General features: G+C 49.9%; 7 protein-coding genes across 7 annotated transcripts in view; 3 read left to right on the forward strand and 4 right to left on the reverse strand.

Annotated features, from left to right (window-relative positions):
• Positions 1 to 1,535: 1,535 nt before the first annotated feature.
• K460DRAFT_400724 (uncharacterized protein) lies at positions 1,536 to 2,615 on the reverse strand (the record flags this gene model as incomplete). Its single annotated transcript, XM_040936353.1, has 1 exon — positions 1,536 to 2,615. The coding sequence occupies one exon, from the start codon at positions 2,613 to 2,615 to the stop codon at positions 1,536 to 1,538; it is 1,080 nt and encodes a 359-aa protein (XP_040793242.1).
• Positions 2,616 to 2,881: 266 nt separating this feature from the next.
• Positions 2,882 to 4,710, reverse strand: K460DRAFT_400725 (uncharacterized protein; the record flags this gene model as incomplete). The annotated part of the gene is made up of 7 exons (XM_040936354.1): positions 2,882 to 3,215; positions 3,284 to 3,353; positions 3,446 to 3,496; positions 3,736 to 3,789; positions 3,938 to 4,196; positions 4,375 to 4,449; positions 4,525 to 4,710. 7 exons carry the CDS (start codon positions 4,708 to 4,710, stop codon positions 2,882 to 2,884), a joined length of 1,029 nt encoding a protein of 342 aa, XP_040793243.1.
• A 1,172-nt stretch (positions 4,711 to 5,882) lies between these two features.
• K460DRAFT_350706 (glycosyltransferase family 4 protein) lies at positions 5,883 to 14,631 on the reverse strand (the record flags this gene model as incomplete). Its single annotated transcript, XM_040931523.1, has 5 exons — positions 5,883 to 7,182; positions 7,289 to 7,798; positions 7,881 to 14,365; positions 14,424 to 14,513; positions 14,563 to 14,631. The coding sequence occupies 5 exons, from the start codon at positions 14,629 to 14,631 to the stop codon at positions 5,883 to 5,885; spliced, it is 8,454 nt and encodes a 2,817-aa protein (XP_040793244.1).
• Positions 14,632 to 15,096: 465 nt separating this feature from the next.
• On the forward strand, positions 15,097 to 16,617 carry K460DRAFT_301972 (uncharacterized protein). Its single transcript, XM_040929892.1, has 3 exons — positions 15,097 to 15,481; positions 15,553 to 15,904; positions 15,969 to 16,617. Exons 1-3 carry the CDS (start codon positions 15,198 to 15,200, stop codon positions 16,290 to 16,292), a joined length of 960 nt encoding a protein of 319 aa, XP_040793245.1. The 5' UTR covers positions 15,097 to 15,197; the 3' UTR covers positions 16,293 to 16,617.
• A 596-nt stretch (positions 16,618 to 17,213) lies between these two features.
• On the reverse strand, positions 17,214 to 18,167 carry K460DRAFT_269491 (cell surface protein; the record flags this gene model as incomplete). Its single annotated transcript, XM_040927573.1, has 3 exons — positions 17,214 to 17,528; positions 17,651 to 18,014; positions 18,085 to 18,167. 3 exons carry the CDS (start codon positions 18,165 to 18,167, stop codon positions 17,214 to 17,216), a joined length of 762 nt encoding a protein of 253 aa, XP_040793246.1.
• A 601-nt stretch (positions 18,168 to 18,768) lies between these two features.
• On the forward strand, positions 18,769 to 20,453 carry K460DRAFT_361443 (putative UDP-glucose 4-epimerase). The gene has a single exon (XM_040932458.1). The coding sequence runs from the start codon at positions 19,020 to 19,022 to the stop codon at positions 20,385 to 20,387; it is 1,368 nt and encodes a 455-aa protein (XP_040793247.1). The 5' UTR covers positions 18,769 to 19,019; the 3' UTR covers positions 20,388 to 20,453.
• Positions 20,454 to 21,395: 942 nt separating this feature from the next.
• Positions 21,396 to 22,628, forward strand: part of K460DRAFT_391128 (uncharacterized protein) — a gene marked incomplete at its 3' end in the record, with an annotated part of 2,571 nt that continues 1,338 nt past the window's right edge. The window contains exons 1-2 of the mRNA XM_040935816.1: positions 21,396 to 22,019; positions 22,067 to 22,564. Of these exons, the coding sequence (XP_040793248.1) occupies positions 21,821 to 22,019; positions 22,067 to 22,564 (697 nt within the window). The 5' untranslated portion in view covers positions 21,396 to 21,820. The remainder of the gene's footprint in view (positions 22,020 to 22,066; positions 22,565 to 22,628) is intronic.

Here is a 22,628-nt window from a genome sequence, read left to right on the forward strand (position 1 = left end):
GACCTCCTGAGCTGTTTGAGCTTTGGATGCTGTGAAGGGATGTCGCCGGCTTTAGATACGATGAGGTTGAAATGGCCCTGCGCATATAGCGACCCGGGGTCAGAGTCTTGCACACGAATGTTGTGGACCCGACTTATCATTCACCTCCTAGCTCAGTGCTCTTTTCGAATGCAATCCAGCCTCAACCCACCACAGAATTGCTCACACGTCAACGGTTAAAGTATACATAGGTCTCTACCATTGATTGCCTAGAGACCCAGGTATGTAGTATGTTCCATTCAGATACGATGGCCACAACTGTTCGGGATTATTGATATTCGTGATAGAAGACCTCACTTCGCTCGACCGAACTTTGCCAGTCCCCACTAGGCAAGCATCACGCCCCATCGTATAAAAAACACTCATACCTCGGGCTTTTCTTGTACGGGCCTTCACCCAGCTCCGGTAAGATAAGAGCTGATCAAGGTAACAGCCGTTTCGAGCGCTTTTGCTTTTGATGCGTCGAGTCGGAAGACTTAGACACGCCCATGATTTCTGCATCCGCGACACAAGGTAAGTAGCACTTATGCATGGTAGCTGTCGACTAATCATAAACCAACACAACAGTCCTAGTAGATAGCTCCGCAGATCATATTACTACATCTATCCTGACAAGCCTGCCCTAGCGATCGGTGCAGCAATTATCCCTAGCCATAATTCCGACTACCTATACGACGCGTATTTGCCCGAAAATAGAGCATCCCCACTTCTCCGAGACGCCTGTTCACGATTTAATCTTGCTCCAATCTACCACACGGTATTCAAAACCACGTCAACACCATCTTGAACGTCTTGACAAAAGTTTGGTAGCCCCCTTCTGACATCTACGAGCAAGAAACTGGATTTCGGTGGTGGGAGGTTGCGCCGGATGGCACTGAACAACTATACTGGGAGTGCTACTAGCTCTTCGTAAGGCCGGGTTTGAACGTTTGAATTCTCGCCGTGCTTAAAGAAACATTATATCTCCGTATTCTAGTATGGTTGGAAGTTCGCTACCCTATAAAGTATCGTCAGGCTTTGAAGGCCTCCGAATGCAATATGAGATTCTCTGGGGCATTCAGAAGACACGCCGTTTCTCGAAAAGCATCTATGCAGAATACCCTGCAGCAGGAAGAGCCTTGAAAGGCGACTCTTCGAGCTGACTAACCAGACGTGAAGTGGCGAAGTGAAGGGAGGTCGCGATCTACTCGCTAGATGACCAGCTTGTGATACCATTGGGGAATTTCACATCTTTCCAATGTACCAGACACGAGGCTTCGGGATGAACGTCAACAAACAAGTCTCATTACTCGCAGGTGTGAGTAAAAATACACCAAAGGCATTAACTAAATCATTGCTTAGAACAAGAACAAACAAATTCACAAAGCAAAACAAAACGTTGCCCTCATACATTACCTAGCCCCTCCCGCGAAATTCTCTCTTTTCTTTATAACAATTTGTGTTTTTTGGTCCCATATGGGTGTCTCTTTTCTCTTTTCTCTCCTTTCCCTACTGCTTTACCTACGTCCAACCGGGCCAAACCACCTCTTCGCATGCGTCGGTTGCGCCGTCGTTGTAACGGTTCTTGTCACCGTCGAAACGCGGGATGAGGCGGCTTGGACCTGTGTAACAGTGGTTGGCTTCCCCTGCGCAGTCACTGTAGAGGTTCGCTGCTGTGCGATTGTCGTAGACTGCGTGACGGTCGTGGTGACTGGTTTCGCTTGTTGTCCTTGAGCTTGAGCCGCTGGAGCTGTCACTGTGGAAACACGCGTCTGTACAACCGTAGTAGTCACCACCTTTGTAGGTTGGCCCGCTTGGGTAGTGGTTATCGTCGATATGCGCTGTTGGGTAACCGTTTTAGTCGAGACGCTGGTATTCGGTGCGTCCTGAGCTTTCACTTGTTGAGCTCCGGCTGCCGCTGTTGTAGTCGTCGTTTCCGTCGTTGTCTCCGTCTCCGTGACCGTGCCCTGACCAGCAGCTCGTACCGTTGTCGTAACTGGATATGAGCTCACTGTAGTCGAGGTGGCAGTAACAGTTACGGGCCGTGTACTAGTTACATATACAGTTGAAGAGCTAGTGACATAGACTGTAGTAGCTGCCGTAGTACTGGTAACATACGACGTTACGGAACTCGTGATGTATGATGTAGTAGCTGCCGTGGTGCTAGTAATGTAGGAGGTTGTGGAACTCGTGACGTAGTATGTAGTAGCTGGTATGGTAGTCGTAGACAGCTCGGTGGTGGTGCTTCGTACCGTCGTAGTGACTGGATACGAGCTCACTGTAGTTGAAGTAGCAGTAACAGTTACGGGTTGCGTACTAGTAAAATAGACGGTTGATGAACTCGTCACGTAGAATGTAGTAGCTGCCAGAGTACTAGTAACATATGAAGTTGTGGAACTCGTGACGTAGTATGTAGTAGCTGGTATGCTAGTCGTGGAAAGCGCAGTAGTAGTGCTGAGACGAGTGGACGTTGTAGTATACGCAGATATCTTGGTGTTAGGGTTAGCAAACCTACTCTGAGCGAGGAACCATACGCCAGCTTTGATACCGGAGACAAGCGAGCCTGCCAGTCTGACAAAATTCAAAATGGGATGCATGAGGTTTTAACACAATTGCGGACTACCTTGCGTGCCCCTCAAGTGCTCCAGATACATCGCGGTGACGGAGTCGCCTTGCGAAGAATATCTCGGGTGCTCCAGGGGTGCTCAAGTAGCCACAGCTGTGTATGAAGGATAGAATAAAGAATCAATGCAATATAAGCCATCGAAATTGCGAGAATCATACCTGAGTAGTCGTAGCCGTGACCGTGGAGGTCACTGTAAATGTGCCTGAGAGAGTCGACGTGATCGTTGAAGCACCAGCTTCAGTCGATGTGACTGTTTCCGTAGTAGAAACAGTTGATACTTTCCCGGTGATGGTCGACGTGATGGTCGAAGTAATCGTTGAAGTCGCAGATAGAGTTGACGTAATTGTCGAGGTGGCTGAAAGTGTAGACGTGACGGTTGAAGTCGCGGAGATTGTTGAAGTGGTTGTTGAAGTGCCAGACAATGTCGATGTGATAGTTGAAGTGATTGTTGCGGTGGCTGAGAGTGTCGACGTGATCGTTGACGTAGCGGACAGCGTCGAGGTGACTGTTGACGTAGCGGAGACTGTTGAAGTGCCAGACAGAGTTGACGTGATAGTTGACGTGATTGTCGCTGTGACAGACAAAGTTGAGGTGTCAGATTCAGTTGAAGTAACCGTTGCCGTTGCTGATAGAGTTGACGTAATTGTTGCTGTGGCAGATAGAGTTGAAGTAACTGTCGCCGTTGCTGATACGGTCGACGTGATGCTGACTGTTTATGGGCAAACTTGTCAGCACTCAAAAATCCTCGATTGGACTAAAACTTTGTATCTGACGGCTTGTGTTTCTTGTAGGAGAACTTACCAGTGATCGTACCAGACGTTGCCGTTGTCGTTTCAGTCGTAGTTATAGTGTCTAAATTTCATGTCAGCGCTTTATTCAAGTATGCCTGGTGCCGATGATTGCGCTGAAAGATGGGAGCATCTGGAGTACTCCGCATAGCCACGTAACCTTAATACGCCAAAAGGTACGTGAAGACCAAGGGCTAACAAGATACCTCGTGGCGAATAGCTGTAGCATTGAGGGACGCAGATTGAACGAGCTTCATGTGCCAAACATGGCCGGGAAGGAACGGGATTTGGAGGTGAACTTACTACTGACGGTCTGTGTTACGACATCTGTGAAAGTGTTCGTCATCGTCGAAGTTTCTACATGACGAATTAGCAAGTCTCTTATCAACCCAATCCAAAACAGATGGAGGGAGGTATTGTCGCTTGGTCAGACTTTTTGCCTGAAGCCCGGAGGCTCTAGGTAAACCCTTCTTCGCCCAGAACTACGGCTGTCGATAGGACTTACCGGTCGAAGTAGCCGTCGCCGTCAGTGTGCTCGTAACTTGCTCGGTGCTCGTACTCGTGATCGTCTGTCCAGCATTGACATATTCGGTCGAGGTCGATGTGTAACTCGATACCTCAGTGGTGGTGCTAAAGACTGTAGTTGTCGTTGGCACATCGTTCGTTACTGTGAAAGTGCCTCCCGTTGTCGTAGTTGTAGTTATAGTTTGTGTAATGGAACTGGTGGTTGGGACAGTTATAGTGTTGGTGATGGTTGAGGTAGACTGGTCAGTTGCAGTACTATATCATGTCAGTGTTTTCTTGCCATTCGAGAAGGGAAGTATCATCCAATATCGGGGATCTGAACGAGAGCAAGGAGCGAATAGGACAGGAACGGGTAAACGAAGTTTGCAAATCGTGCAAAACAAGAAAATGCTGTAGTTTCACGCGAGAAATGCTCACCTCGTAACGCTGCTGGTCTCCGTGACTGTACGTGTGATAGTAGGTCCTGTCACATAAGAACTTTCTGTCAAGGTTCTATACGCGTCGTGTTAGCTAGTTGAGCGCATTCGTTTCCGTGTTTTCAATCAGCATAGCGAAGAATCATTGCACAACGTTTGTCGGTCCAGTCCTCGTATTTCCAGTATTCAAGGCGGTTCCAGAGGTCTCGGATCCAGAGATGGCGGTTCCATGGAGAGCAAGAGCCGTACTGGGATGCTGCTGCGAGTATCTTAGGTTTTTCGTAGACACTCTTTCGTGGAGGGCTACCCTTGGTACGCTCTGTTTTGCACGCGCCATTGTCGGAATGCTATCGCGGCAACGGCACGTCGCTGGAATGCTATCGTGAACACACCTCCTGGACTAGTCCATCTCAGCAGCCGATACGACCGAATCAGTCTTAGTGGGTATATCAACAAAATGGAATGTAACGCGTACTATCCCTCGACACAGGTTCAGGCGGTCGACGGCGCGCAGGGGGCTGTAGATGTTACCTAAGTACAACTCATCAGAGCAACGGCGCAACGCTCGGTACATTCGCCTCTACTTCAAGCAGACTCTTGGGCGCCTCGCAACATCGTAATCCTCGATTTCGTATATCCAAATATTGGCTACACGTCGACTGCATCTCGCAGGATGTGGTCGCAATGGGTGGCAGCTGTCGATGAATCGGTGGATCTGATCTGTGCAAGGGAGGTGTGTGGCCTGCAACGGCCAACTTAACTGCTATGGGCTGAGATAGCAGAGCTCTAACAACCTGAAAAGGCAATCAGGTGAGTAACAAGATTGCCTTGGAAGCGCAATGTTGCCAAGATGATGTTGTTGGAAGTTGAGTGCGAAGCCGCGGCGCGTTAGTGCACGGACCATGGATTATGATGCGGGGCCACTAGCAATTACATAATATCTCATCCCTCATCTCATACAACTGATCAAGTCCTTACGCCAAGGCCCGTGTGTACATGCGATCTATTTCGTCTACTCTCTGTGGTGAAATTTGAGGGTGGATGTCATGATTATTTCCAATTGTTACTCACAATCTACGTACTGTAGCTAGACTATCAGCAATACACTGGAAGGGGTTCTTAACCAGATGCAATGCGGTCTTTTGAATTTGCTAAACATTAGTGCAATATGATGAAGATTTCCTGGAGTTCATGCATTATCGCTCTATCATTCGATAAAATGAACAACGCATTATATTCTCAACTGGATATTAGCCATAGCAACAAAGGAAGCATCAAGCGACTCAGAGTGAACGGTATCTTCTCAAGTCTACAGGAGATGCTGATTGGCGCAAACATCTACACATACTCATTACTCTATAAAAAGGTGACATTACGTTAAGGAGCATATTTATACAAAGTGGAACCCGCTATTATGTACTAATGGATACGACGACCGTGGAGAAAAATTAAGAAAAACCGCAGCAAGTCTGAAGGAGATCAAAAGTCATTATCGACACACACTGCGCCTTACCACGGAACAGTCTCCTTTCCCCTCCAGATACTACTCGCCCGACTACTGGGGGCACTACTCCACCTATCCGGCGTCAATCTAGGCGTGCTAAGCTGGCGAGGAAGCACCGTCATGGAGATACCGAAGTTCTTCTTCTCTGCACCGAGCCATGTAGCGGAGTTATTTGCACTCAGATTTTCAGCTGCGTAAATGCCATTGCCTGTTGTCGCGTTGTGTGCGCGAAGCGCGGCGCGATAATTGGGCGAACGGTACTTTCCGATCCAGAGCATCTGCTCGTGTTCTCGGAGATAACGTTCTGAGCTGAAGTTCTTTTGAACGTTCTCGCGACCCATCATACCGAGTTTGCGACGCTGGTCTTTCTTGTCGTACATGCGTTGGGAGATGGCGCTGACTTCGTCGGCGGTCGGGACGGGATACGAGAGAACGGGAGGCAAGACACCAGGGGCATCTTCAGCGTGAGAAGACCACTTGCCGAGAAGTGCCAGGATGTTAATTTGAGCGCGAGCGAGCGATTCGCAATCGTTCGGTGGTACTACCTCACTGAAAGCATCACCGGTCGAGCGGTCGGTGACAACGCAGTATGAGGCGCCGACGTCAGTACAGACGACGGGGACACCGGTTAAAGCGGCTTCACCCATAGCCAACGGTAGGCCTTCAGAGATGGAGGAGTTCAGGAAGACCCAAGCGTCCTGGAGTACAAGTGAAGCATTACCGAGACCCTTTAGCACGCAGGAATCACCAAGGCCTTTGGCAGCGATGAGTTCCTGGCATTCTGTTGAGTGACCAGCAGCGCGTTCCATGTCCCCATAGATATGGAGCCGGTAGTCTTTGAAGCCCCATTTGTTCACAATAAGGTCGGTGGCCAAAATTGCGTTCTTGATGTCCTTGACGTACTGGACATGCGACAACATGACTACGGTAGGGGTGTCGGTCTTGATAGTCTTGATAGGCTCAAACTTTTCCATGTTGCAAATTCCGTTGACAACGGGATCGATCTTGCGAGCGAAAGTTCGGCGATGCTCGAGTGAACCCTCCGCACTGCCTAGCTCAACCTCCCATCCGGGATTGTAGTAGTCGCAGCATGGGAGGACTACATCAGCATGATGTTCAAGGAGAACACAGGCCAAGTGTCCGAGAGACATGAGGGAGCTGTTAACGAACGGCATGTCGAACGATACGGCGGATGACATGAAAATGGTGAATTCGCGGAAACTGATGCAGTGATCCCAAACATGAAGACTGACTTTACGTTTGACCTTACACAGGATACCGAACGTCGCGCCGGTAAAATGGTGTCTAATTATTGATGTACACGGTCAGTGGTTGTCTCGGCCTTTTTGTTTGGACGTTAAAAAACAATGGGGGGGGGGGGGTTTCGGAAGCGCTCGTGGACGTTACTTACGATGCTTGGAAGATGTCGGGTAGCTTCTCTGGTACCGGAATAGAAAATATAAAGAGGTATCGACACCACAAGTTGAGTGCTTGGTCCAGTTGCTGCATAGTCGGCTTTTCAAAGTCCCACCATTGAGAAACCGTTAGGGTGTCTGGCATGTTTTCAGACAGCCAAAGCTCACGCCAAGTAGTCTTAACGATTTCGCTGCTCCAGACATCGTTCCAACTGCGAGACGATTCAAAGTACGTGTTGAGGTCAACAAGTGCCTTGGTAGCCTCTTCTAGATGTTGACGGGTAAGATGGTTGGTCCGTGCGCATCGAACCAGGCTAGTCAGAATTGGGATAAAATGTTGGCGGATGTCAGAGGTCCGGGTATCGTAAGACCTCTCGACAACTTCTGAGTCGAGGCAGTTTTCAAGCATGCCGTGAGTTGGGTTGAGAAAGTCGAGACCCCAGAGAGGCAAAACAGTGAGGGACTTGACGTTTCGCTCAATCTGGAACTTTGGTACACCATAGTCACTAAAAGTTGTAGTCAGTATACGTTTCATATGCATTTTGAACCAATTTAACTTGCTTTGCCATTTCCGCGACGACATGCCACTTCGTTGTCTTGAGATCGTTAACCATGTCGCGACGGCAAGCAGAAACACCGCCCGGCTCATAGGGCCAGGTCGATGTATCCATAGCCATGACGTGCAACTCATCGTCACTGTCCTGAATTTCGCCGGTATGCTTTCGGGTGTTGATTGTCGTGTCGCCACCGGACCCGAAGCTATAAAGATCGGAGATATTATACGCCACGTGCACCCAGGCACTGATCTCGGAGTCGACATCAGTTCTCGCCATGATAGTATCGGCATGCTCGTCAAGGAAATTCGTCGCACGATCAAGCATTCCAAGATCACGGCTGCGCCAGTATGACTTTAGAGAGCTATCGGAACGTAGAAGATCCTCATCGAGCCACCTAGCAGTGACCGCATCAAGGTCACGCCCACCTTTCCATAGCTTCCAGAGTTGCGTTCGAGCATGAGCGGTTGACATGGGATAGCGCTTAACGTTGAAGCCGAGTAGCCGGGAGACAATGTTTGAGGAAACCGAAGAGAAGTTAATAAGCGGATTGTCGCTGAGGAAGCCAAGCTTCTGTGGCTTGTCCAGAACATGAAACCAGTCCTCTGTAATCATCTTGGGCGTATCCACGGGCTCTCCATTTAGGGTTGTCGATATATCTGGATGGAACTTGTGCTCATACGCCCATGTGGAATGATAAACATCATCGCCTTCGATGAAGGTAGCCTCAGTGACCTTCGGGAATGGTACCCAATGATCTAAACGTTCGGGACGGGTGCGAGGTGGCATGCTCCACATTATACGGATGGTAATGTGAGGCAGGACGTACTCTCCGCGAAGAAGCTCGTCTTCGAATTTGGCGTTTTGGCGGTACCAGTAAGTGAATTGAACGGGATTGATGTCGCGGAACGTCGATCCAGTAGTGATGTACCCTCTCCAGTCATACTGCACAATTTCACCAAGGAGCCTGCCTTGAATACACTGTCGCTGTAGTGGTAAACCGCTAGACTTCTTACCCTTTGGATATTCGTAAGTGAACATATTGAGCATTTTCTCGCCTTTGTACTCTTCGCGTTGGCGAAGGAGAAACTTGTCGCCATAGGTGTTGATCGCTACGAGCTGTTTGGAGTCTTCAGGTTCCTTATCGTGCGTGCCAATGAATTGACGAAGGCGAACGCTACCATCCTCTTGACGCGACCAGAAGCAGGTTGATGGTCCCCGGAGGTTCTCAATGACGATTCGGTTCTTCTTCAAGACGGTTTTCATGCCTTGCATGTTGCTTCGGAGCTCTTTAACATTGTCGCGCCCATGTAGCAATACCACTGGAATGATGAGACCTTGTAAGAACTTCACGTACATCCAGATACCGTTAAGCAAGAATGTTACTGGCCAGTGAATGAACATGGGTTTCGTCCCGATCATGTAATCCAGTTCTCGTTGATATTCAGGATCGGCGACAAGTGCAAGGATGAGGAACTTGATGCAAGCTTTCCATACCATCGTGAAACGGAACAAAACTTGCTTGAAGGGACCTCGTTTAGCTATTTCGACGGCTAAGTTTGAATTTGCGAAGACTTCTTCATCGTTCAAGTATAGACTGTCAACGTCACTTCCGATATTGCCACGATTGGAGCCGAACGATTTGGCGTATGCGATGACGGAAGCGGCGAGAGCGGCGCTGAGATCATACCGGGCAATGTATTCATCACAGTTGAATCCATCCGTGGCTAGCGTTCTTGATGTAATCCAAGCTTCCTCGGTGGCAGAAAGGGTTTCTGACTGACCCGCGCAGTGCTTGAGGAGAAATGCTCTTATCTCGTTTGGCAGATTGTCCCATTCGGTCTCGATATTCACTCCGAGACAAAGATGACGAATTAGCATCTTGTTGCCATAGCGAACAACACGGGCGCGTTCCTTAATCGACGTCTCAAGATGGCGCTTGAAACCTTCGGGGATTTGGGCTTCCTTGCTATGGATCTCGTCGACAGCAACCAGTTGTGCGAGCATGGAGTGGTCGTGCGACATCCCTAGATGATGTTCACAGGTCGCCTGCATTAGAGCTTCGGCGATGATCCTTGAGTTGCGGTGGATATCCATAGTCCAGTCAGTAGATTTCGTGCCAAGCGCTACGAGGACGTGGAGCTCGTCGCCGTGTTTCCGAGAGATAGATCGTAAGTTTTGTTCGCTTTGGGGAAAGCAGCTGGCGCTCACCAACTCAATGACCGTGCTACCCGCGCTCCAAAGCTCTACAGCACGTTCGATCATTTGCTGTGCTAATGGAAAAGCGGCATTGACGACTTCGGGCCTGGGAGCTTTGCTGCGGTGAACTAGGAATTCCAGTACACGAGCACCGGGGTGTTCGGAGGGTTTCAACTGAAATCGCTGCTCCGTTGGGAGGTACTGAATGGACTCGAAAGACTTCGCTAGAGTGGCCTGAGAAAGATATGGATAAGGTTCCATGGAGCTACAAGAGTAGGCAAGTGGCTTCTCCTTGAAGTCAGTCTCGTCTAGAGACGCTGCTACAGGTGTCGATAGAGACTTGATATGGAAAATGTTCGGGAAACCGATATTCGTAATATAGAGTGAGTGAAGACCAGCGATCCAGGTAGCAAAGCCCAGGCCTGTGACACCACTATATGCCCAATGCTCCAGTTTGAGATGTAGGACGATACCAGCTGGTATACCAAGGATTGAAGCCAGCGCGAGGGACTTCGCACCATTATTACCGCAGAATATTTTGTTGTACTGGTAGAAAAGTAAACCGGTGTAAGCACCGATATATGCCAGATACAGGACCATGGCCTCCATAGCGCTGTCAAAGGTCCACATCAGCGCAGCAGTAATTGCGACGCCCCAAAGATGTAGGAAGAAGAACTTGGTAAGATTCTTGAAGTAGAGCTGTCGCCTCGCGCTCGCATCATTCGTGGTAGCTTCCCGTAGCGATTTGAGAGAGGTGATTCGCTGAACTGTTTTCTCGTTTGCGGCGATCCAGAGAGGTTGCGACACGGTGTCCAAAGATACCGCGCCGATGAGATAGTAACACAAGCCGAACCCAACGGCTAAACGGAACGTCTCGGTGCTAGCTGCAGAAAGACCAACAAGACCACCGTTGGTGAAAAGCGAGGCCCACTTGTCGGTCAGTGCAACAACGAAATATAGGATGCCGGACCAAACGTCCGATCCAGTGTGGCGCCAATGGAGGAAGGCATTGTGAAGCTTGAGACCCTTCTGCATATTCGTGATGTTTTCAAGACCAGCTTTTAGCGTGAGGTTCCACGTTGGGCTATAAGCTAGTGGCATTGCTGTTCTTCTGTGGCGGCAGTACCAAGTCATCAGAAACCTCGTTGACGCATATCCAGCGGCCAGCTTCGACACGAGTGGATCCTTGGTCTTCACGTTCCAGAAGGAGCGGTTGGATTCCTTGAGGACAGCGGCATGGAGCTCATTTCTTGGCTGACCGGTTGCACTTAGTCTCTTCATATCATCTCCGGAAGCCACGGTGTCATGCTTCTTCGTATACCAAGTTACAACCTCAGCATCAGTGACAACCGGAATGTTCAGATACCATGTCGACCAGTTTGACATGACCTGGCGAGCCCCGAAAAGTAACGAGAACAGGAAAATCGAGAGGACCGAGAGATATACCGCTATATCATGCTGGACGAATATTGTCAAAACTGGCGAGATGAAGAGGATTGGTATGCACATCATGATGACTGTGCGGCCGGATTGGAAGCTGGATCCGGGTATCTGGTAGATGGATAGCGCGGATAATGCCAGCAGGTATGTTGCTAGCATGGAAAAGTAAAAGACAAATACTGCCGCATCCCCAGGATTATGGGTAATTGAGATAACCACAAACGATATGACGGCGCCAAACAGAATTACCGAAACACCAGCCACGAAACGTGTCATAACGAACATGTTCATAGCCGGAAATGCGCTTGCGTAGATGTAGTAACATCCTCCAGAAGATATCCAAGATCCAATGGAACCACATATCAAAAGGGCAATCATGAGCGCGGTAGTAGCGAATGTTTTCTGGTTCGAGGTCATGAAAGTAGTTAGGTAAAGTCCTCTTCCGATGGTCGTAAGCAAGAAGATATCGATGAGGGCAGGAACAGCAAAGATACCCAGAAACGTAACCTGGTAAAGGCTTGAAGCTTTGTCTTTGAATTCAGTATCGGTGTCCACTTGCATAGCAGCGTAGGCAGTGGGGAGTTCAGTGTAGCCATCTATCCGGTCCGGCGGCTGATGAACCGAAAAGTATTCACGGTAGCGGGCAGCAAGGATTACACCAAGGACTCTTGGCGTGAAGTCGAAGAAGGAGTCACATCGTGAGCCAACCGCAAAGTTCTCAGCAAAAACACCTGCTTGATCCGTTGAATGGTTGGGGAAGGCGTTACGATCCAGGACCTCCAGGTAAATCTCGTCGAGAGAGAGTTTGCGGAAAGCGCAGAAGACTGCTAGGGCAAGAAAATCGGCCCCTGCATCGATTTCATCCTTCTGCATTATCGTCTGAATAGCAGTGCTGAGTCGCTCATAAAGCTCGCTGTCGCCTTCCATTAGGACCTGATGAAGACGAGCGCCCACCTCCTTGAAGAGCTCAACAGCTATAGCGGGATCTGAGTAGGCCCATCCTTGGTCCTGGAGCCAGTCGAGTCGTGAATGAACCAGGCTTTCGACCGAAATTCTGCCGCTGAGGTATTCCTGAGCATTCAGGGCTCGGAGCTGCATCATTGAAGGACGTTCCAAAAGCTGGTACTCGCAGCAAGCACGAAGCCTAGCAAGCAGGAACGAATCCTCTTGAGACTTCGGTAAAAGGCGCTGGCGAAGGAGAATTGTCTCGGCGGGAGAGAGCTTCTCAATATCGCTTACGATGCGCTCAGGTAGATGCCAGGTTTTTGAAAGTGTACCGTTCAACTCGGCCATTGCGAACTCGGCCATTAAGCACTCAGCACGCGTGCATCCTCGGCTAGAGAGAAAAGTGTGAAGGATGGTGCTTGCGCGGTCTTGTGTAAATCCAGAAAGATAAATGTCCAATCCACCATAACTAGCATCGAGATCGTACAGGCCCCAGAATTGGACATCCGCGTTGGTCTGGAAACCAGAATGTAGTCCTATATATACATTAAGCTGCGCCATTTCAGAAGATTCTAGCATGGCCAGGAGATCTTCAGTGGCTGTGGATGCGGCCAAGGACAGTGCTCGGGATCCGTGGGCATTCTGCAGCGCTTGAATCTGCTGTTTGAAAGATTGAAGCTCTTCTGCCTCGACTTCTTGGAGGAGGTTGAGATCTTTCAGATGACGCTGTGCTTGAAGAAGCTCTTCGAACTCTTCAGAGCTAGCCTCAAGCCCCAGCTGAAAACAGCCTAGACCAGTGTAGTCGGTACCGTCTGCTGATCTCGATAGCGGATTCGTACGCGGGTCTTTGAGGGCCTGGGAGAAACGTACGCGGTCTCCGATCGCGCCTGTGGGCTCCATAGGAAGTGCAATTCCTGTCTGGGGGGTGAATCGCAGCCTCGAGGACAGTTCCGGGATGAATGCATTGAGAGAAGCGTAAATCTCGTCATTGTCGCGCACAGCAGGGGATATCTTGTCGTTGGCGCGCCAAGTGTTGTGGGCTTTCATGTTCTTGTCGTTCTTCATCCACATCAGAGCACCTAATGGCTTCTCGCTTATGGTCTGTGTCGCAGCAACCTCCACATCGACTAGCGCAGACTCAGATCCAATCCAGCACAACGCACTGTTGTACCTACACCAGATAAAACTGCGTTGAGTGATGGCGTACTGATGCTCGACCCCGTCATTTATCGTTTCCCAAAGCATTGTGGGAGGGCCATGAGGGACTCTTTGAGCAGCAATCGCCCTCATAGCCGTTCGCATTCCTGACATCTGGTGGTAATTTTGTTGTTCGCCGTCGGTCCGAATAGTGCCGTTTCGATACACGATGCCTCCGATTGATTTCATGGTAATCGCGCGGCACTGTTCGTCCGAAAGATAGTCAGGTCCTGACATCTCCAACCATAGTTCGAATCCGAGGTCGTTGATGTAGCTTATCAGTTGATTCAAAACAGCCGGCGAGAAATGCTGGGAGAAATTGGCCAAAAGGATGCCCGTGAACGGAGACTCTCCTTCAGCGCCGTTTCTGAAGAATTTCGCGATAGCTTCGTCCAGGGCGCGGATCGCCCGAATCACTTGGTCGGCGCTGGAGCCTTGCTCCAACCCCATGAGTGATTGAATATCCACACGTCCCATTGTGCGTGGGGAGGTATAGGTGCATGCGGACAAGGCACTTGTGACGCCGCTCGCGAAAGGGTTTAGAATGACTGCGTCCCATTGCGATAGTAGGCGGGCTTGAGCGGGGCTGGTAGGATGGTCGATCGTGCCCAGGTATACTCCGAAAGATTTGAGCTCTTCGGATACGGGTTTGGCGACCGCAAGACATTTGACGCCGCGTCTTAATCGAGCGATGTGTTGCGCAACAGATCTCGGAACTGTAACTCGCTGTTTCCTTCCCTGAATTACACATGAAGTAAGTATGGGTCCTCGCACGATTCGAAGTGTAAAGACTCACTTTCAAGTAGCCCCTTAGGATCAATATTAATCGATATATTAGATACAGTGCAGCCAGGACAGTGGTGGCTAGCAAGAAAATTCCAATGACCTAATATCTCGATTAGTATACATCCTATGGTAGGGTCTGACAAAATCACCTTGTTCCATGTAGACCTAGACATAGTATCCCAGCCAACAGCCGACAGGCCAAGGTAGGACAACGTCATGGTGAACGGTCACTAAATCGAAGAACAAAACGAAAAACGGTAATACGCAACAGCAAGTTGAAAAGCGAGTGTGTACAGCTTGGAAGCTGCTTGAATTAAAAGCTGGAGAAGACGGGAACCAGGAATTTTCATCCATCCATCACTAACAAAACCATGCACGACCTTAGCGGTATGGAGATCCAGCCCTTTCAGCAGAACTAGGCGTTCGCGAATGCAGCCCTTGAGCCCGGCCGTCACTTACCAAGATAAGAATATCGATAGCCCTGGCGTATAGACGTGGCGGTCGGCGCTGGGCGTGCTTCCTTCGTATCGACAGCGAGGACAGGCTGACGCTATTCTAGGTACCCCCTGGCTAGCCCAAACCCTGGCTCATAGTCACCCAAATTGGCCACTGCATACCCATTTGTATTTTTAGGCTAGCCGATCGGCCCCGGGGGCGAGACTGCAGGTTCTGCATCTGTTTCAATCTTGGGGGTTCTAGCTAGCGTCCGTAAATCTCCCCCCTGATCTTGAGATATTGAAGCGAAACCGCACGCGTGAAATCTACAACCCAGCTTTCTGTCATTATGGCGTCCAAAGTCGACCTTCCTACCCATTTTCGAGATTGGAATGCGTCTTCTAATGCTTCCGATGGAGCAACGCAGAAGCCGATTCCCCAGAAGGCGGTATGGAAACGTCCTTGGTTTATAGGCATTGCTGCCGCAGTTGTCATTGCCATCATCATTGCCATCGTCGTCCCGCTCGCTGTCGTTCTTCCCAAGAAGGGTAAAGGGAAACACGATGCCACAGTCATAGTGCCGCTCTACATTTACCCCAAGGACAATAGCACTTGGGCGCCACTTTACAATTCGTGAGTGAAGTTCTTCCCAACACGGTACACGGTACATCTCCATGTTATAACAGTACTAATCTTCACGACAGCGTGTTGGCGCGGCCGACTCTCGACTTCCTTGTAATCATTAACCCAAGCAGCGGTCCTGGAACTACGCAGTATCCCAACGACCAGTATTCCGCTGCACTGCGTCAACTCTCGAAGTACCCCAATGTCCAGAAGATTGGATATGTTCGCACAGGATATGCCTCCAGAAACTTGACGGATGTCATTTCGGAATTGAACACCTACGCCGGATGGGCTTCAAAGGACGCGGCATTCGGAATCGACGGCATATTCTTCGACGAATCGCCCCACGAATATTCCGCCGAGGCAGTTGACTTCATGCTCAGCGCATCTCGAGCTGTGAAAAATGCGACGGGACTCCAAGCCAAAAAGACGGTGCGTATTGGACCCACTGAGTTTCGAAGTAAAAGGCCACTAGCTGACAAGTGTACGGACGTAGGTGATCCGCAATCCAGGTGTGATTCCAGAAGCTCGCTTCGACGACGCCAACACAGACATTTCGGTCGTGTTCGAGCAGTCATACGCCGAGTACCAAAGTAAGGAATCTGACCTAGCCGCTCTCAAGGACGGCCGGGCCCATCACTGCTACATGGTGCATTCGGTACCTGGCCTTGGCAAGGACAAACTGCGCGATTTTGTGGATGATATGAGCAAGCGGGCTGAATACCTGTTTGTGACGTCCAACGACAAGGAGTACTACGAGAAGTTTGGTAGCGACTGGAGCGATTTCTTAGACGTGGTGCCGGCGGCCAAGCGGCAGTGAGTTCCCGTAGACAAGTAAAAACTTCATCCACTTAATAATAATGGGGCGATACAAGCCACCCAACCCACCCAACTGGCAGCGCAACCGTCACCCCGAAGCTGACCACGTGGAATTTTTGGACTCAACATTGACTAGTGTTATCTTGTTGGCGTGCCAATGTGCGCTGCACGATTGGTGGTCAAAATGGAAGGAGCAACACGAAGGATCGATGTTGCGATAAGCTTCGCAGCGCTAACTTCATCGGCTGCATGCATGTGTCCCGACTTGGCCGATGAACGCCGGTGCGCGCATTTGCGTCAAGGCTGCGAAAATCTTCAATCGTCTTTCTCGTCTGGGCCAACATCACTTAGAAGAGTCTGCAGTGATCAATCTACCTCACTATTGCCCTAGCCCCGCAAACATGCCGACACATTCTGGACACCCGCGGAGTTCTCCATGTTGACCTTTGCTAGCCATTAGCATATCTACTTGAACAAAGAAAATTGCCAAGGGTACGTGCCTGTCAGATCCCTGTTGGGACCTGGTCAACATAGCCTCTCTGGCCCGAGAGCCAGGGCAAGGCGTTAGGCTACCGCCTCTTGTTGAGGAACGCCCCACCCCACCCGTTTGGTGGTATGGTACCGAATTCTGGGCAGCACGTTTTTTCCCTCAGACAAAGGATTCAGGGCGGGATGCCACGTTGTCCATGCGGAGTCAATTTCCAGCCTTCTTTTCCGATATTGTACAACATATGCTAATGAATTTCTCTAGACAAGCCCGTCTAAATACGCCGACCAAAAATAGTGTCGTATCGTTGAAAAACCCGTTTCACGTTGCATACGCCTCCAACGTGATAGCAACGTCAGCGCATCCCGTCCCGTCACTAGCAAGGTCCAAAAGAAACTAGCAACGCCCAAGATGATACTAGACTCAACGCCACCATCAATCCACTTTCATAGCAGTCACAAACTCCTTCCAACAGGCGCCAAAATCCTCGTAGAAGTCTTCCGTGAGGCTAGTGGCAAAAACATAGGCACCCTTCCTTCGCAACTCGCGGGTCACCTCTCGGATTAGCTCTTTCGGCACCCCTGAAATCTGGTAGGCTGAGCGGGAGCGGTGGATGAAGTAGTCTTGTAGTCGTTGCTGAGTTTCGTCACCCGCGTACTTCTGATAGGGCTCCTCGCACGTCACGATTATGTCCACCACGGCAGGACTCGCCAAGTCTGCATCGGGGGGTGTTCCAGGATTGTGAACAACCTGGCAGTGGGTCCAGTTAGTGATATCCTCTTTTGTATCGGCATGTCCCGAGGAGTGAGCTGGGCTAAGAGAGGCGAAGTACAATCCGCCGCGACTCTAACCCCAAATAAACTGAAACTCACCAATCGCTGGCCCAAAAGGCCCTCTGTGTTTTTGATATGCTGATGTAGCGCTTCCAGATACAGCCTTCTTCCCGCAGAAAAGTGGTTCGGCGTCTCATCAAGGTAAATTCCTTGCAAGCCGAGCCCAGACACATCGCTTCCAGAACTCGGCATCCATCCTGCGTACCGGTCGATCTCCTCGCAAGCGTCGTGCAGAGGCTTGCGGCAATAGTCGATGCGGACATATCCAATAGTGGTTACATTGGGCGACGCATTCAGTTTTGGGATCTCACGCTCGTAGTCGTGGCCTGGAAGCGGTTCGGCGCCTGGGCCACTGCTAGGATTGATGATTACGAGGAATTCGACAGAAGGATGAGCTAAGATTCTAACATGGGTAAGTGAAACGTTTGGAGGGAGTCGTGAAGTGCCTGGATCGTTTTGAGGTGATGACCTACGTGTCGAAAAGTGGCTGCCAGTCGGCCGAGCTGCATGGCCAAATGTACAAAGGCACGATGACAGTGGCTCTTGATGGCTCCATGCTCATTCTTTGTTGGCCTCTGTACAAATATAGGGGGAACTTCGGCGACGTGCAATATCCACAGCTTTTTGCAGGAGTGCTTTAAGGACAAGTGCAGCTCTCCGTCAATGTTGAGTTGAGCCCCCGCGAGCGCATATACGAATGAGACCAGGCTTGATACGAGCCGTGTTGTAGCCTACTTAGGGAAATCAGACCAATTATAGGCCCGGAACCAAGCTCCGGGACGGCGAAGTGGCACCCAGGCCTTCTGCTAATCTGCTAATCGAGCTATTAGTGTCTGCTGGGCTAGTGCTGGCTTGATCCTGTCGGTGTGCTCGACAGGGATCAATTCCAGGATTTGGTCCGATCAAGATCCCATTTTTCCATTCCGGCAACACGCTCTTACTACATCAGGGAGAATTCGTGTAACCAATAGATTAGATAATGATGGTTCGGCCTTCCGAAGACCCGGGTATCATCAAGCTTATGATGCTTGCTCGGACTTCGTGCCCTTTCGGTAAAGTGGCTTGTTGGCAATACTTCCATGAGAAAATATGCTCGCCATCCAGACAAGGTCGAAACAGGCCAACTTAGACTACCCGAGTAGTTTAGTGGGTTTTTTAGAACAGGCACACATGGTGATGCAAATCCGATCAGAGCTTTCACACTGGTGCGAGATCTCGGGCCCATTCGCCATGTCGCCATGTGAATCGAAGTCGACTGAACATTGGGCGAAATCTGAGCTGTACAAGTGTACCAAAGTCAGTGTTCACGTAGTCAAAGATCGAAAGACGGCGTCGTAGTCACCATATCCTTTACCAACCACTACATTCGTTTCCTCTGGAATTGCTCGTCCATCGTCGTATTCAACCCATGGTCGTATTTGCAAACCCGTTCACCTTCACTAGTCGGCATCACCGTCGCTCACTGCCACACTCATTTGTACCCCAGTCGCTATCAGAACGACTAGTTCGAGACATGCTCTTCTCCGAAGAAAATACCCCAGAATCCTCACCTGGCATATCGAGGGCAACGACTCCTGGAACGGAAAGAGACGTTCTTTTCGATCCACCGTCGCCATTGTCAGATACTGATGGATATGTTCTCGTTACTGGTGGCTTGGGCTTCATCGGTAGCCATACGGTGGTGGAGCTCATGAAAGAGGGCCACAACGTTGTCATCGTCGACGATCTAAGCAACAGCGCCAGTGATGTGTTTGATCGCATCCTCAAGACCGCACATCTGCATTTTGCCAGGACCGGCAAGCGATGCCCCAAAGTTCACTTCCGCAACATGAACTACCGCGATGTACCAGCGATGCGCAACTTGCTAGACTCTGTGAGTCTCCCAGGACTCCAAAACGAAAGACGATCCAGATTCATTGGCGTAATCCACTTTGCGGCCTACAAAGCAGTCGAGGAGTCCATTCGCCAGCCAATGCGCTACTACCACAACAATGTCGTCGGACTACTCGACTTCCTCGCTTTACTCGACGAATACAGCGTACGGACGTTCATCTTTTCGTCGAGCGCCACTGTTTACGGGTCACTCGCTGACGGTTCGAAACTCCTTCGCGAAGAACACTGCGTCCATGAAAACGGACTATACGTAGATGTTGATGGGAACACGAAACTGTCAGAGCCAGGATACGCAGGGATAACAAGTCCATACGGCCGCACAAAGTACTTCGGCGAGGCGATACTTTCAGACATTGCGCGAAGCGACCCTCGATGGAGAATCCTCGCGCTACGATACTTCAACCCAGTAGGATGCGACGTAGAGGGCTTTTTGGGCGAAGACCCGAAAGGCGACCCATCGAACTTGCTGCCTGTTGTGGTGAAGGTGATGACAGGTCAGCTATCTGAGCTTTCAGTCTATGGCGACGATTGGAACACCCCCGATGGCACCGCGGTGCGAGACTTCATACATGTGACGGACCTTGCCAAAGGACATACCGCTGCTTTGAACGCAGCACAAACAAGGCAGATCCCGGCTGGGTTTCGCACATTCAACCTTGGAACTGGCTGTGGCAACTCTGTCACGGAAGTCGTAAAGGCTATGGAGGGGGTATCAAAAGTAATCATACCAAGCAAGATCGTATCGAGGAGGGATGGCGACGTACAATCCTCGGTCGCTGCTGCGGATAGAGCGAAGAACGAGCTTGGTTGGACAACAGAGAAGAATCTACATGACGCATGTCGGGATACGTACAATTATCTGAGACTCCGCACTATAATATAGCCTAATAACGCGAGTCCTAAATTCATTAATAAGGCCTACTTGTAATTGAAGTTAATTCTTAGATGTATATAGTTGTAAGTAGAGAAACATTTTATAAGCCCTGAAAAAGCTCATTATCCAAGTGCGAACTCCTCGATGGTGGAAGAAGTAGTCCACCCTGTGTCGTTTCGGAGGACAATCTCCGTACAGCGTCTCTTGAAACAGCCTGGATAGCTTCGATAGCCTTTAAAAGTCTTGAGGAAGAATCGATAAGTACCTAGATGCTTTCAGGCGAGCCCGAAATCTTTGATTAGCATCTCAGAGTTTCAAATGCATCCTTGTTTCATCTTCGGGCGTGATGGTGTTTTCTTAGTAGCCCATAGCTGCAAATATTTGCTCTCCAATGATGGCCGGTATGATTCAACAAGTTCATCAGCGTCGGAATGCCAATTGGCTACTTGCAGAGATATTTTCGACAAGGTAAGCCAGGATGCGTAGTGAGCGATGACCTAGCGCGTTGTGAGCAGCTCAACCATATTGTACGAGCAAGGCATCAAAGAGTCCCCGCGCCCCTATATCACCCGATGGATGGTTTTCACTTCGCGCTCTTGAACAGGTGATAAACGCGAGCTGTTGCCTGACCTAAGACCCAACATCCATCCTCTACTACTACCCTTGTGCCTATTCCGCTTAAACCCACGATAACCTAGCGTACCACTCCCATTGTCTTAGCAGTCAAGCTTGGATCAATATATGGGGCAGCATGAAAAGTCTTTGTGTCATCGAGCTTGGGGCCTATCTTTCAAGCCTTCATAACCAGATCGTTGAAGGTCTGGTCCGGGTTCTGCTACCAGACTATTATAGAATTTGATGATTTCGAAAGTTGCCACGCTTCCTTCCATCATCTGCTCAGTGCTAACACATGTCAGAAAGCACCGGTGCCTCCCTTCTCTGGTATATTTCTAATTCTTCGCCCTATACTGTGAGCTATTCAAAACAAGAACAAACCCTAGTCAGTCTGCTGAGCCCCGCGCTTGTATGAGCAGAACGTGGATCTTCACTTGGTATGCATGTACCTTTCCGATTTCCTCTGACAGATAGCCTGGCTCATGGGCCTTCATAAGTTCGTAACTATTAGTGTGCACGGCTCTCTCTGAGGCTCATACTTGCCAAGTTAAACTGACACCTCAACATCCGCCCTCAATACAACTCCATATATCCGCGATTTACCGCATACCCTTAACACATAAGCTTAAAGTCGATGCTTCAGCTACACGACCGAACTTCGTATCCCTCATTCTTGCTCTCACGTTATCAGCGCCTGATAAGATGGGGGGGAACTCACCATCTAAGCTGCTTCCAGGTTGCGCTTCCGTCCCAGTTCAGTGGCTCGCCTTAGATACAATTCCTAGGATGGCCATGTGGGTATCGTTAAACACTACAACGGATCCAGAATGAATTACTTCCTGGTACGGGAGTATGGACCAGGCAAGAAGATGCAAATGAATAGAAGCAGGTCGGTCCAGTTGATAGCCAAAGGGTGGAGTGGTCGAAGACCAATAGTGATGGCGGCAAAGAGGCTCAGTGCCGGATCTGAGTCCATTCGAGTATACTTACCTTGTGTTGTGCAAGACCAAGAACGGAAAGCAGATTGTAATTCAAGTGCAGGACTTACGTAGTAGCGCTAACGGTTGCAGTAGCGGTAGCCGTCGCTGTCTCTGTGGCAGTTGTTGTCTGGCTTGCTGTCGATGTAAGAGTCGAGAGTGTCGTTTCAGTCGAGGTAGTAGAGACAGTCTGGGTTTGGCTGAGGGTTGCAGTTGAGGTTATCGCAGCTGGGACTGATGTTGTTGTCACGGTCAAAGTTGAGGTTTCTGAGACAGTTGACGTGATAGTCGCGCTGAGGGTTGAAGTGGAAGTGACTACCGGTGGCACTTCCGTTGTTGTTATGGTCAATGTTGATGTCGCGGATAAAGTAGATGATATGGTGGATGTTTCAGTTGCTGTCGCAGATAAGGTAGATGTGACAGAAGCGGTCGTGGTTACTGCTGGTGGAACCGACGTGGATGTAACTGTAGAGGTCACAGTGGATGTAACTGCTGGAGGGACCGATGTTGTGGTTATGGTTGCAGTGATGGAGTCGGTCGTAGTAACTGCTGGTGCGGCCGCCTGGGTTGAAGTCATAGTTGAGGTGACTGCTGGTGCGGCTGCCTGAGTTGAAGTTATAGTTGAGGTAACTGCCGGTGCGGCCGCCTGGGTTGAAGT

Source organism: Cucurbitaria berberidis (genome assembly GCF_010015615.1).
Source record: "Cucurbitaria berberidis CBS 394.84 unplaced genomic scaffold K460scaffold_1, whole genome shotgun sequence".
Taxonomy (NCBI): Eukaryota; Fungi; Ascomycota; class Dothideomycetes; order Pleosporales; family Cucurbitariaceae; genus Cucurbitaria; species Cucurbitaria berberidis.

Coding starts and splice junctions, on each gene's coding strand:
- K460DRAFT_361443 (XM_040932458.1), top strand. CDS start 19,020: ATGGTCGTATTTGCAAACCCGTTCACCTTCACTAGTCGGCATCACCGT.
- K460DRAFT_301972 (XM_040929892.1), top strand. CDS start 15,198: ATGGCGTCCAAAGTCGACCTTCCTACCCATTTTCGAGATTGGAATGCG. Junction 15,482..15,552: donor TGGGCGCCACTTTACAATTC/GTGAGTGAAGTT, acceptor TCTTCACGACAG/CGTGTTGGCGCGGCCGACTC. Junction 15,905..15,968: donor GACTCCAAGCCAAAAAGACG/GTGCGTATTGGA, acceptor GTACGGACGTAG/GTGATCCGCAATCCAGGTGT.